Genomic DNA, 13,923 nt, shown 5'->3' with positions numbered 1-13,923 from the left:
CCCACTCCCCATTTTCTTGTCTGGGATAAAAGAAGAGTGTGGCTGAGGGCTGTGAGTTGCTCTTCTGAGTCATAGAATCATGCCGGAGCTTAGGGAGCGCACCCCACAAATGCTCCACACACACACACACACACACACACACTCCACCAATACTCTCCAACCAAGAGATGGCCCTCCCTTATCGTTCTGAGAATTCTGTGGGTTCTCCCCACACTCCAAACTCCAAGACAGCTCTCCACGCCTCTGTGTAACCTATCCTATTTCTTTATGCACATTTTTGCTCCTTTAAAAAATACTTCTTTCCGAACTCAAGCCAGACCGGCTATGCATTCATGCCCAAGCAGCCAGCTTCTGCTCCTCCCCAAGCACTGGGTGGGGCTGGGACCAGCTAGAGGCCCCCAGCGTCTGAGGGTGTTGCGTCAAACCAGCCTGGCCTTGTCTCCACCTGCAGGGGAAGCTCGCTGACGAAGGCTCTGTGACAGAAAGGAGAGGGGCCTGACTGAGAGTGAAAAGCTCTCACTCACCTTGCTGCCTCATCAGGAGTGGGCCAGCACTCAGCCATGATCAGGAGTGGCTTCCAGGTGGTGGCAAGACTCGGCCACCACAGAGCCCTCCCTGGTACATGCCGTATCCTGCCCAGACTCAACCTGACCTCAGCAAGCGGATCGTCCACGGACTCCCTGGTGAGTGAGCCCCCAGCTCAGCTGGATGCACAGCTCTTCTCCTTGGGGCCCAGGGTGGAAGGAGCACCGCAAATCTCCTCTTCCCAGATCGCGGCTGGGGCAAGTGGGCAGAGTACTGGGGAGCTATTTGCCTGGGCAAAGGGAAGGTAAGGTCCCAAGTAGCCCAAATCCAAAACCGAGACCACCAGGACCATTTCTTCCTGGCATGAATTTTGCGTGGCCACCAGTGGTCACTTTCCTCCCGTGGGGTTGAGTCTGCTTCACCTGAGTTGGGGCGTCCCCAGAGAGAGGACCCTGTGTGTGGTCCTGGCAAGCAGCTGGCTTCCTGCCCACAGTTGTGATTGGTGTGTGAGCATTTGATGCTATAGAGGACTCCTCCTTGTCCCACAGATGGTACCACACCTCTGTGAACACCCAAAACATGTTTCTATGAACCACCCTGCCCAGGCAGACCCACAGCTGTGGACAGAGCTGGAGTCGCCCCTGAGATGAGGGAGCGGTACCCAGGATCCTCACCAACTGGGGCCAACCCCCTAGGAAGACAGTGTCTCTGAACGGGCTCTGGTCTGACCCTCAGCTCTGGCGTTCAAGAGCTGTGCAGACTTAGCCATATTTCCTCAGTTTTCCCATCTGTACATTGGGGTGAATACTAGCAGTTCACAGCCCCAAGGAACAGCTCACAGGTCTTAAAACGGGACCACTGAAATGCACAAACCTGGAGCGGCTGGCTTCCAATTGCCAGCCCCAATTCTTTTCCTTCCCTTCCCTGGTGCTCTAGCATCCCTTTTACAGTCACCCTAGGAGTCCCCAAATCTTCTGCAAGGAAGAAGGGCCATTTCCCTCCTGTCAATACTCGTGGAAGGGGTCGAGGAGCCCAGAGCGCAGGCGCGCAGCAGCCGGAGGTCCCCCCGCCCAAGCAGCAGTGCCCACCCCACTCCACCCCCAGGACGCTGTCTAGTCCCCCTGATTTTTCCTGCCCAGGTCTCAAGATTCTGCCCAGAGAAGACAGACTTGAAGGATTATGCCCTTCCCAATGCTAGCTGGTGTCCAGACATGCTGAGCCTGTACCAGGAATTTCTGGAGAAGACCAAGGCCGATGGCTGGATCAAACTGCCCTCCTTCAAGTCCAACAGAGACCACATCCAGGGGCTCAAGCTGCCATCCGGGTTAGCAGTGACCTCGGGTAAGACCTGGCCTGAGAGGGCCCCAGCACAGGTGTCCCAGCCCACCAGGGTCGGTTCAGCCAGCCCCTTCCCCCGTGTTCAAAGACGCTGGGGAAGGAAACTCACAGCTGCCGTCCAGTTCTCAGCCAGAAGTTCTTCCTGGTACCTAACTCCACCCCTCGGGCTGCAGCCCCAGGCAGGTGGATGTGTCCTCTTTGCGCTCTGGCTCCCCTCCTCCTGCCTGAAGAGAGCGCACCCTAGTGGCCCCCTGGAGAACTGCCAGCTCATCTCCCTGCCCTTTGTCTGGTCCCAAGTGCCCCTCCACAACCCCGAAGGCCTTTGGGATCCCTCCCCCACTGCACACTGTCCCTGCTCTGCTAGGCTGAGACCACCTTTCCTGAAACACCCACCAATCAGACTGATACAGCATTCCACCCCCATCCTTCTTCATGTGTGTGCATGTGTGGGTCCATGTTTCCTCGCTTCTCTCATTCATATATGTGGTTTTCTTGCCATTAATGAATGGGTAGTACAGTAGGCAGACTACCCTTGGGTTTATGGCACAAACAAAGCAGCGGCACCAAAATAATTTTTTTTTAAAGAATTTGGTATCCATTCAACAAGGATGTACTTGGAAAGGTCCGAGACGGAGAACTAGATAAACACTGTGCGTATGACCTTCCATGAACACATTTAAATTACACCTAAATTATAGAACAATCAACCTGGAAAACCATCTGAAGTCTAGCCAAACAGAAGTCCTATAACTAAAAATATGAAGAAGAAGCCATGTCAAGACTGGTAGGAGGGACAGAGACACGGAAGGGCCCCAAACCTCCCTGTGGCGGCCGAGAATCAGGAGGGATACATTGGCCGTGGAGGTACCCCCAGAGGAGCGAGGGACCTCAGCCTCCCACACCAGGGTCCCCAGCCCAGAGCACTGGTGCCGGGAAGAGGAGCTCCCACAACATCCGGCTGTGAAAAACAGTGGAGATTCCAACCATTCAGGTGGGACAGACGGCTGCGGGAAACCCAGACATCCTGTTAAACAGCCCGTACACAGGCTCACTCGCTCGCAGGAACTCACCTTGGGCTCCAGCGGAGGGACAGTGACTCAGGGGGCCTCGGAGACATTCGGGAGGGCAGACCGAGGTGTGTGGCTCCAGTGGGAGGACTGGAGAACAGTCAGCATTTTCCCAGCGAGGGGTCCACTTAGTGTAGCTGGCAGGCGGGCACCATCTTTCTTGTGTTGAGCCCGCCCCCACAGGCCAAATCTGAATCTGATTGGCCTGGTGAGCTCTGCTGCTCCACCCTGCTGACTCAGCTAGGACCCCACCCCACCCAACTCTCCCACAGCTGGAGGCACTTTCTCCCGGAGCAGCCAGCCCCTCCCACGGAGCACTCTTTCTTAGAAAACAATCAAGAGTCCACAGGCCCCAGGTGGGTGGCAACGGGCCTTATTGTGCTCTGAGACTTCTGCTGAGTTGCTCCAGGCTCAGCACTGGCACCAAACCAAAATCTACATTAACCTGGTGACCACAGCTCTTCCCACTCTAGTGATTCTCTGAGACCCTGACTCACCCAACTTGAGTACCACATGAGACTTTATCAGTGGCTGAACCGTAAGGGAGCCAGGAGGTGGCAGCAGGCTTCTGGGTGTCCTGGCCTTTTGCAGAGTTATCCCAGGCCTGGTACTGGTGGCAGCTGTTCTCCATTCACAGCATAATCTCTCCCACATGCCTCCAGGTTTAGCACAGGCATCGAACAATGGCAAATCGCTTTGTAGTTCCTACCAGGTAGTCCCTAGTGAGTCACAGGCAGTGGCAGACCTGGACCTGCCCTGGAGCCCCTCCCAAGAGGCCCCAGAACCAACATACTTGAAGGTTGGCTTCAGACCACAGCAGAGCACTGCCCAATTGGCCCCACAAGTGGCACACACAAAGGGTGGTCTCAACAGGTACCAGAGTCCACTGGGGCAAATCCCACTCAATGGGATAAGCCTTCCACACAACAGCTCATAAGCTGTGGATGTGGCCAAACCCCACAGCCAGTCAGCTTGAGGGTCAATCCCACCCTCTGATGTGCCAATAGCAACCAAGGCTCAACTATAACAGGAGAGCATACACAACCCACACAAAGGACACTCCTGGAGCACCCAGCTCAGGTGGCCAGGGAGACTGTGCCACTGGGCCCACAGGACACCTACTACATAAAGCCACCTGGTCAAGACTCAGAGACATAACAGATCTACCTCATACATAGAAACAAATACAGAGTGGCAGCCAAACTGAGGAAACAAAGAAATGCATCCCAAACAAAAGAACAGGAGAAAAATTCAGAAAAAGAAGTACACAAAATAGAGGCAAGCAACCCACCAGAGACAGAGTTCAAAATAGTGATTATAAAGATGCTCAAGGAACTTAGTGAGAACTTCAACAAAGAGATTGCAAGCATAAAAAAGACATAGAAACCATAAAAAAGAACCAGTCAGAAGTGAAGAATACAATAACTGAAATGAAGAACACACTGGAAGGAATCACCAGCAGCCTAGATGAAGCAGAGGATTAAATCTGCAATTTGGAAGACAAGGTAGCATGAAACACCTAATCAGAACAGTGAACAGAAAAAAGAATAAAAAAGAAAAATGAGAGTTTACGAGACCTCTGGGACAATATTAACCATAATAACATCTTCATCACAGGGGTACCAGAAGGAGAAGAGTGAGATCAAGGGATTGAGAACCTATTTGAAAAAATGACTGAAAACTTGCTAACCTGGCAAAGGAAATAGACATACTGTAATGAAAACATACAACAATGGGGGAAAGGTGAAGGGAAATAAGAGGCTTAAATTTCCAGGTATAAAACAAACAAGTCGTGGGGATGTAATGTACAGCATAGGGAGTATAGTCAATAATATTGTGATAACATGGTACGGTGTCAGATGGTTGCAGGACTTATCATGGTGATCACTTCTTTAAGTATATAAATGTTGAAAACTGTGGTGTACCCCTGAAACCAATATAATATTGTCTTTTAGCTATATTTTTAATATTAATCTTTTTAAAAAATAAGTTGTAGCTGTCTTAGGGGGCAATTAGAACTTTGAAGGACTTTATTGCACTTATTTTGCTGTTTATTTTGAATTACTACATGTGAATTACAGGAGCTACATTTTGAATTCTCAATGTGTAAGGTCTGTGAAAGTCTTGACCCGGCCCTGATCCTATCTCCATCTTCAGCCAGGGAGGTTCCTGAGTGTCTCTCCTTCCAGACGGAGGGCTCCCTGTGCCTCTCGTCTCTGATTGAAGGCTCCCTGAGGGTGGAGCCTGGGTGTCCTCTGGTTCTCTCCTTGACCCTGTGCCTGAAGCAGGGCTCACACACGGCGCCGAATGCCCACCCCTATGTCCTGAGTGGGGCCCCGTGCCCTCATGCGCACCCTTCTTCAGCTGTCACACTGTCCATCTCTCTCCAGACAAAAGTGACTGGCGCATTTTCACCAGGTGCATCCCAATGGAAGGACAAGGCTACGAGTATGTCATCTTTTTCCACCCGTCCAAGAAGAAGTCCGTCTGTCTTTTCCAACCAGGCCCTTACCTGGAGGGGGCCCCAGGGTGAGACCACAGGCCGGACCTGGGTGGACAGCCTTGGCTGTTTCTTGGGCTTAGCTCAGCAGGTGAACGGGACACACCAGGCCCTGGGGTCTGTACCTCTCCCTAAGGAGCTGGGGTGCCGGGGTCGGGTGGGTGAACTGAGCTTCCGTCTCACACATCGGAAACTCCAATCTGTTTTGTATTATCTGCATTCTAAAATGTGATGCCTTTCTATTTGCCCCAATGTAACCAACAACGAAGCAGCCTTGGCGTGAAGGTCAGCTTACGAGTGAGAATGCGAGTCTGACGCACTTTAAATAAAGCAGAGGTTCGTCACGTGCAGCTTAGCCGGCTCTCAGCCTTCCTGGGCAGCAGTCCTCAGGAGCCCACCTGGTGGACACTTTTTAGGTCCTAAGTTACTTTATGGGTCATAAGTTACAGTTCACATTTAGTTCCTCACGAAGCCAAAAAGTTTGGGGGCTTTTCCCATCTCTGTGTGAGAGCATCTTTTCAAATTATGGCTATTGCTGCCAGCAATGAGGTGATGAATCAGAAAAATGTTTTTCTATTAACTCTATCAGAACAAAGAAATTTTTTTTCCTGGTGAAATAAAATAATTGTATCAGTGGCTGCTGACACCCGCTGAAGCAACATAGCAGAAAAGCTCAGTTGGTTTTTGATCAGACGGGATCGAGCTCTGTTTCCTTTCATTTCTGGGGAAAGGCAGAGGCAGGGGGGTTCCACCTCAGGGCCGGGGGAGGCCCAGGGAGCAGTCTGCCCGGTGCTGCAGCCCTGGCCTTGCTCCCGCCCCTCACCCAGGTTTGCCCACGGAGGGTCCCTGGCAGCCTTGATGGATGAGACCTTTTCTAAAACTGCCTACCTGGCTGGGGAGGGGCTGTTCACACTAAGCCTGAACATCAGGTTCAAAAAGTAAGTATGAATCCCGGAATCCCTGGAGTGTTGGCTAAAGTCAAGGCCCTTTTCATCACTGAGGGCGTGGCCATCCTGGGTGGTGGGGGTGCGGGAGCCCTGCCTGTCACCCTCCTTCCCCAGCCGGCTGCCTCTGGGAGCTGGGCTGCCTCTGGGAGCTGGCAGGCCGGCCCTGAGCCCAGAGCTGCTTAAGTCCTTGAGGCAGGTCGGGATGAGTTGGGGGAAGGAGGGGTAAAGAGAGGGGGCCAGGGGTTCACAGGAGGGACGGGCTAAGCCGCCTCCTCTCCCAGCCTGATCCCCGTGGGCTCTCTGGCTGTACTAAACGTCGCCGTGGAAAAGATGGAAGACCAGAAGCTCTACATGTCCTGTGTCGCCCAGAGCAGAGATGGGCAGACAGTCTATGCCAAGTCCTCAGGTAAACAGGTTCTTCACCCCCAGGCCCTGTCTTGCCATCACCACCACCCACCCACCCCCAGAACAAAGGGAAGGGACAATGCTGAGGATCCAGTCCCAAGCTGGGGTCCAGCTTTTGAGCCTGGGGTGGGGCACGTGCCGCAGACACAGGTAAGTGAGGGGGAGCCCAGGGCAGGATCTGGGTCCTGGGTAACTGGGTGCAGATGCTCAGAGCGCCCCACAAGCTCTGCCATCTGTGCCCACATTCCTGCCACTTCTCTTGCAGGCGTTTTCCTTCAGCTGCAGCTGGAAGAGGAGTCGTCCCCATAACAGTCACCGTGCCTCCGGCTGTCCAGCCTGCTGGGATGCTCCACGGGGAAGGGAGGGCTGGCCCGGGAAGTGACCAGTGAGGTGAGGGAGAGAGCACTTTCCTCTGAGTAAATAAAGTCTCACGGCCCCACTTTTAGCCCGAGACCTTTCGATAGCTGGAAATCAGAATCCGTCCGGAGTCTTCCACTCACCCACCTGCCCGGTCAGCACCAAAGGAAGAGACTTACTGAGCGCCTGCCAGGCACCAGGCACTGGGTCAGGCACCCAGCACCTGGCAGTGAAAGACGGGGCGCTGGCCTTGCGATGGGCAGCCTTGGCCAGGGGCACAGTGCAGTGTCCCAGCAGCTGCCCCCACCCCATCCTGCCGCTTACCATGGGTGCAGGGCGGACCCAAGGGGAAAGGGGTCAGTTTTACTCTACGAAAGCAAAGAGAAAACGCTTTCTAGAAGAAGCTGTGCGTGGTGTGCAGCAGGCAGGCAGGGTCAGAGGAGACTCCAGGCAGAGGTGCGAGGAAGAGCAAAGGCACGGAGTTGTGAAAGAGCAGGGACCTTGGAGAACAGCCAGGGGTTGAGTGGGGCAGGAGTTCAGGGAAAGAGAAGAGGGCAGGAGAGGGGGCAGGCAGGGACAGGCCATGGAGGGCTTCCTAAACCCTGCTGTGGAGCTTGAACTTTGTCTTGGAAGCAACAGGGAGCCTTTACAGGGTTCGGGCTGGGGGATGACATAAAGTTTTGTTGCTTTAGAAAGGTGGCTCTGGGGGCAGTAAGAGCTCAGCAAGACTGAAGATGGGAGCCCTGGTTAGGAGGTCCTGACAGGACACCAAAGGGGGCTAGGAAGGGCCTGACATGGGTCGGGGCCGTGAGGATGAGAGAAACTGGAAACGCCACAAACAGAGGGTGGGACTCTGCCACAACTTGTACACCGTGGGTCCGTGAAGGGGAGCCTTGGAGGGTGACTCCACGTTTCTGCCTTGGTGGTTCCAGGTGGCATCAGTGGGGATACAAAGGTTTGAAATGGGGGGAGGTAATGAGCTCGGTTTCACCTGCACTGAGCCCAAAGGGCCCGTGCGACTTCCATCACACGGTGAACACCAGCAGGAAGCTGGATATCGTGCTTTCCAGCTCAAGACTGACGAGCTGCTGATTCAATTTGTAAGTCATCCGTGTAAAAGCTGGCAGGGAACTCTTGGGAGTGGATTACGCAGAGTGAAAGCGAGGAGGCGAGGGCGGGAGGGGGAGGGGAGGGGCGGGAAAGGAAGGACGGTGGAAGGGGTCAGAGGTAGAACCTTTGGTCACACTAAAGCTTCAGGTTGGGGCAGAGGACCAAAGCCCCACTAAAGGGCCGAGAACAGGACAGAAGAGACCGTCCTTAAGAGGGTGAGTCCCGCAGTCCCAAATGCTAAAGAGAAGGTGAGGCAGATGAGAACTTCGCATTTGGCCACGAGGAAGGGGGTGGGCTCCTTTGCCTGGAGGCGGAACACAACCCAGATTATCACGGGTGAAAAAATGAATGGGGATGACGAGGTGAATCTAGGTGGTTCTTTCCAGGAATCTGTTGTTGTCACAATATTCAAAGCAAGAGGTTTGAGTATATTTATAAATTGCTTTGGAAGGAGCCAGTGGAGAGAGGCTAAGACCCTAGGAAAGAGAGAGAGAGAGACAGAGACAGAGACAGAGACAGAGACAGACAGAGGTGCTGTCCAACAGAACAGCTATCTGTTCCTTGAGGTTCACCAAGTGCACAGGTGGAGACATGAGTCACAGGACAGCATGACTCAGACCAAAGAACGGAGTGGGGGGCGGTGCTGAGCAGGACAGGAAGTTGAGGGGATTCACACCAGAGCACCTGGATTTTCTCAGTGAGCTAGGAGGCAGGTCAAGGGCGAGAAAGAGTCTGGAGAAGGGCACTGCATTGGATAAGTCCCTGTGGAGAGCAGGAAAACAAAGTGACGAGGTACATGCGGCCCGAGCACGCTGAGGGCCCGGCTGCTGGTAGAAAACAGGTCCTAACCTGGAGTGGCACCGACCTGGGGTAAGAGGAAGGTGTGAGCCGGCTGCCGAGACCCACGGGCACTGGCGGGTTCGTCAGTGAGAACAGTGGCAAAGGAGGAAAGAGAACGACATGGCTGGTGCACATTTCTAAGGAGGGAAGGCTTGCCGTGAAGGAGAACAGGAACGGGAGGAGGGACTGGCCACTGCCCTCTCTGGGTGGGGACCTTGGCGGCTCCCACAGGGACAGGCAGGATGCCATCAGGTGGAAGGGATATCCAGGAAGAGGTCAAGACTTAGAGACGTTTTACCAGAGACTGAGAGCTCCAAGGGACATAAGGGTTTTGTTACTAGGTACGGTAAGGCGAAACGCTGAAACAGAGCGACCTTTACGTGTCCATAGCCGAACCCACAGCTTACATAGAATGTACCCCTCACTCACAAATGTCCAGTTGGGGGTGTCTTGGGGTCGTTCAGGAATCTGGATGAGCAAAGCTCTGCCATCTTCCACACCTGACCTCCAACGTCATCCTGGGTGTTGAAATCAGTTAGTTGCCAGATGAGAGAAGAAAGCGGTTGGGGGTGGAGCCAAGTCTCGAAGCGTTTCCATTGGCCCGAATGCAGTCACAAGGGAGGGTGGTGGGAGAATAAGCCCCAAGCCTACGGTGTAGAAGAAAGGGAAATGGGTTTGGTGAGGAGCTAGCAGCCACGGCCTCAGTTTGAGAGGAGGATCAGCAGAGGAAGGAAGTCTGTGTCTGAACCCTTATCCTAGCAAGTGAAGAATTCAAATTCAGGCGTAAGCTGAGGTTCCAGGCTCAGGGGCTGGGGGTGGGGACCCAGGGGATCTGAGAGATGAAACCCTTTGTGGCGCGGGACGGGGTCAGAGAGCTGTGCACAAATTCAGCAGTGGTGGGGAGGTGGGTGGGTGAGGTTCTCTTTCCAGTAACCAGAGCACACGCTTCCTAAGGCATCCATGTTGAACAGGCCTCAAGGACCCTGTTCACATTTGAAGGGCCTCGACCCAGCGCCCTCCAAAAGCTAGACACATATCAGAATGCTTGTGGCGACCGACTACCCCCTCCGCCATATACTCACTTAAAAACCCTTCTCCCTTTTGTGCTTTCCCACTTGCCCCTGATAATCTGTTAAACCCAGAGTCTCAATCAGGGGTGTCCAAACTTTTTTCAACGTTTTTCACCAAGGGCCGGCCATATGCGGTAAAATACACAAACAGCTGGGACACTCACTCGAGGTGAAGTACGTGTTGCCTCACCTGGTTTATTTAAGTAAACTAAATATATTTTTGGACTTTGCTACGGGCCAATTAACAATGGATTGCGGGCCGCAGTTGGCCCGCGGGCCGCAGTTTGGACACCCCTGGTCTAAATCATCATATACCAAAAACCTGATTGTCCTTTATTTGTGGTCAAGAAGAGCCTAATCTTCATTTAAACTCTCCCAAGAGAAGGGAAAGACATTCCAGCCTTCCTATGCAGTCAAGAAAAAGAAGCAAAACAAAACAGTTATGCTTGAGTTTCCACATTAAAATAGGTTGAATGCATCCTGGCACTTCTCTGCTGGAAATCTACAGTGGGAGGCTGTCGGGTGAGGCCCCCAGCCAGGCGGGGTGTGGCAGCCCTAACTGGATAAGGCCAGGAGGGCAGGCAGGGGTCTGGGTGAGGGAACTAGGTGGTCGGCTGCTGGAACACTTCTTACTTAGTGTCTACGGCTTTTGACTGATGTCTCTCTTCCCCCAGCAGGCCAAGTATTGCAGCTTTGTAGGCAGAAACGGGGGGAGTTGCTTCCTCCAGCCTTAAAAACACCCATTCCCTGTGCAGTGCATTCATTCACCTGGAGAGGAAGGTGCTGTGGGATCCAGGCCATTCAAAGGCGGAAGCTTATTCTGCTTGAAGCAGAGGCGACATATTCTTTGGATGCCTGAGCCAAGTGCCAAGAGAAACCAAAGAGTGGATTAGGCACATGTAAGAAAAACCAGTTCAAGAAGGAAGGGGGTATCAGTAGCTGATCTCAGCTCTTAGAGAAGGGGCCCCTAAGGCCTTCCTGGGACAGAGACCGTGGAGCCAGGTCACTCATCATGGGCCCGATACAGGACACCATGTATCACCAAGCCCCTCACCTGCCAGCACCCACAGTGAGCACCAGTGGCCAAGTCATGCTGCCTGAGGCCATGACCCAAGCTGAGCGAGACCCAGAAGCCCAAGGGGTCTTGTAGCTGTTGCCTGCCTACCCGGAGGAAAGGCCTGCCCACTCTCTACCTCTTCATCTGGTTTGAACCCAGGAAGGCACTCTGTCCTGCCCAGTCTCTGAGTGTCCTTTGACACCAGCAAAAAAATATAAGGTCAGAGCCCTTGGGTCACCTGTGAAGGTCTCGAGGCGTGGCAGCAATGGTGCTGGAAGAGGTGAGGAGGCAGCCTGGGGGTCTGCATCCAAGGGAGCAGCTCTGCTCACATCTGAAGACCGCTGGGTGCAAAAGCTCTTTGAGGCGTGAGACAGCAGAGTCTCAACTCCACTACGAATTGCCGCATCATCGCTTTCTGGGTCTGTTTCCCGCTCTGTGAAAATGAGAGGTTACTTGAGGTGAGTTCCAAGTTCCTTCCAGATCTGATAACGTACTGTTCCAATGAAGTCAACTTTTGGCTACCCGGTCGGTGTGCCCGTCATTTGCTTGATGGCTCTCAGATCCCCACGCTGTCCCTCCTCTGCCTTAGACTGCAGAGGGCTAGTGCCGACAAACTACATTTCCCAGTCAACTTTGCCATCTGGCTTTGGAAGGCGCTGGTGGCCGACTGGAAGGTGGGAGGCAGGGAGAAGTCAGGGGATTTCTTCCCTTCTCTTTGCTTTGGGAAGCACCTCAAAGTAGTAACCCCAACCCCAACCCTAACCCACGGTTACAGGTCCTGCTAGAGAGCCTCCTCACCCTATTTATGTCTTTTTAGCTCTTCCAACACCTTTGTAACAAGTTCCCGGTGTTAAACACCGAGCAAGTGCTGTTTTCCGGATCAGACCCTGAGTGACACAGCCGGGCTGTGGATTACCTGTAATCGGTTTTCCACATTAGTGCTGCACAGCCCGGGGAGTAGGCGCGCCTGCATGCACCCTCAATCTAATATCCACCAAGAGAAGGAAATGGAAGGACAGAGGGGGCGGGAACGGGATCCATCAAAGATGGACCACATTTCTGGTTAAATCCCAATCTCTGCCCTTTTTTGGCGGAACACAGCGAGAGAAAACGCACACACACATCCACACACAACCACACTGTCTGGTCTCATTCGAAAGCCGGGCTCACCATCCTAAAGTGGGTTCCTAACGCTGCCCAGGAGGCAGCCTGCAGCAACCCAGACCACTCTCTCTCCGGCTGTCCTAGGACTGTTGAATTTCTGGTTCTCGCTGCTCCCCTAGCACCGCCTCCTCCACTTCGTCCCTCTCAGTTGATGACCTTGCTTCCTGCTTCACTGGGAAGTCAGAAGCATCCAGAGAGAACCAGCTCCCACCACCGTGTCGCCTCACCTACAACCTCCACCCACCTATTCTCTCTTCTTTCCAGTAACTGTGGGTGAACTGCCCACACAGCAGGCAAACGATAGCCCCTAGATCTATTTCTTACACACGATACCTCTTTGGTCCCGTCTGCTCAGGAATATTGCTCCAGCAATTCTCCTTTCTCTCTTCTGCTTCAATTTCCCCCCTTTCTATGGGCTCTTTCCCATCAGCATACTATTATTTCTGTCATTTAAATTCTCTCTGGGTTACACTTCCCCTCTGGCCGCTACCCGACCTCTCCCTTCTCTTTCAGCCAACTCTTCCAGAGAGTTGTCTTTGCGCTCTCTCTCTTCCTCCCACTCGTTCTCCAGCCCATTCCAGTCAGGATTTTGCCTCCATCACTCCACCAAAACTGCTCTTGAAAAAGTCACCAATGAGTTTGTGTCGCTGAACCGCATGGTCGATTCTCAGTCCTCACCTTCCGGGACCTTGCCCCAGCATCTGGCACAGCTGGTTCCTCCTCTGCGCCTCTAAATGCTGGAGCACCCAGGACTCGGTCCTTGGATCCTTTCTGTTTCCTACCTGCACTTCATCAAGTCCCAGGACTTTAAATTCCATCTACATTTCTCTTGGTGCCCACATTTCTACTGCCAGTCCTGACCTCTCCTCTGAGCTCTAGATTTGCATGTTCAACTGCCTACTCACCATCTCGTTAGCTAGCTCATAGGCACCTCAAATTTAAAACAGACCCCAGAACTGAGCTCCGGATACTCCTCCCTCAAAAATGACAACTCCATCCTTCCGGTGGCTCAGGTCAAAAGTCTCGGCTCATTCTTTCTCTTTTGATGGGGATGGATCCATCGGGAAATCCTACTGACTCTTCAGAATACACCCAGAAACTGACTGCTACAACCCTGGTCCATGCCCCAATCATCTTGTGCAAAGATTATTCCGGTAGTCTCCTGTTTGGTCTCCCTATTACGCCCTCATCCCTTCATTCCGTTCTCAACACCAGCGCACCCTCTCCATATATAAGTCAAGTCACAGCACTCCCAACTCAGCCCAAGTAAAAGCTAAAACTGTTACAGTGGCCACAAGCCCAGCAGAGTTTGGCCCTGTTGCCTCTCCAAACTCATCTCCCCCTCACTCATTCTCTTCCGGCTACATTCTGTTCTTTGCCTCCTTGGTCACCCCAGACGTGCTTCTGCCTCAGGGCCTTTGCACTTGGCATTCCTTCGCCTAGAAGGCTTTTCCCTCACACATCCTTCCTCCCGCCCACATATCATGACTGAAATGTTACATTCTCAAGGTGGCCACCGTGATCACTCTACTTAAAATCGTAC

The 13,923-nt window shown here is 53.1% G+C and overlaps 1 protein-coding gene across 1 annotated transcript; it reads left to right on the top strand.

Moving 5' to 3' along the window:
* The first annotated feature begins 216 nt into the window (after positions 1-216).
* Positions 217-7,091, top strand: THEM5 (thioesterase superfamily member 5). Its single transcript, XM_033093460.1, has 6 exons — positions 217-683; positions 1,665-1,866; positions 5,321-5,459; positions 6,258-6,368; positions 6,659-6,932; positions 7,062-7,091. The coding sequence occupies exons 1-6, from the start codon at positions 561-563 to the stop codon at positions 7,089-7,091; spliced, it is 879 nt and encodes a 292-aa protein (XP_032949351.1). The 5' UTR covers positions 217-560.
* The last annotated feature ends 6,832 nt before the right edge of the window (positions 7,092-13,923 follow it).

The sequence above is a fragment of the Rhinolophus ferrumequinum genome, chromosome 22 (assembly GCF_004115265.2).
Source record: "Rhinolophus ferrumequinum isolate MPI-CBG mRhiFer1 chromosome 22, mRhiFer1_v1.p, whole genome shotgun sequence".
Taxonomy (NCBI): Eukaryota; Metazoa; Chordata; class Mammalia; order Chiroptera; family Rhinolophidae; genus Rhinolophus; species Rhinolophus ferrumequinum.
Note: the sequence above shows the minus strand (reverse complement) of the source record. Positions and strands in the feature narration are given on the sequence as shown.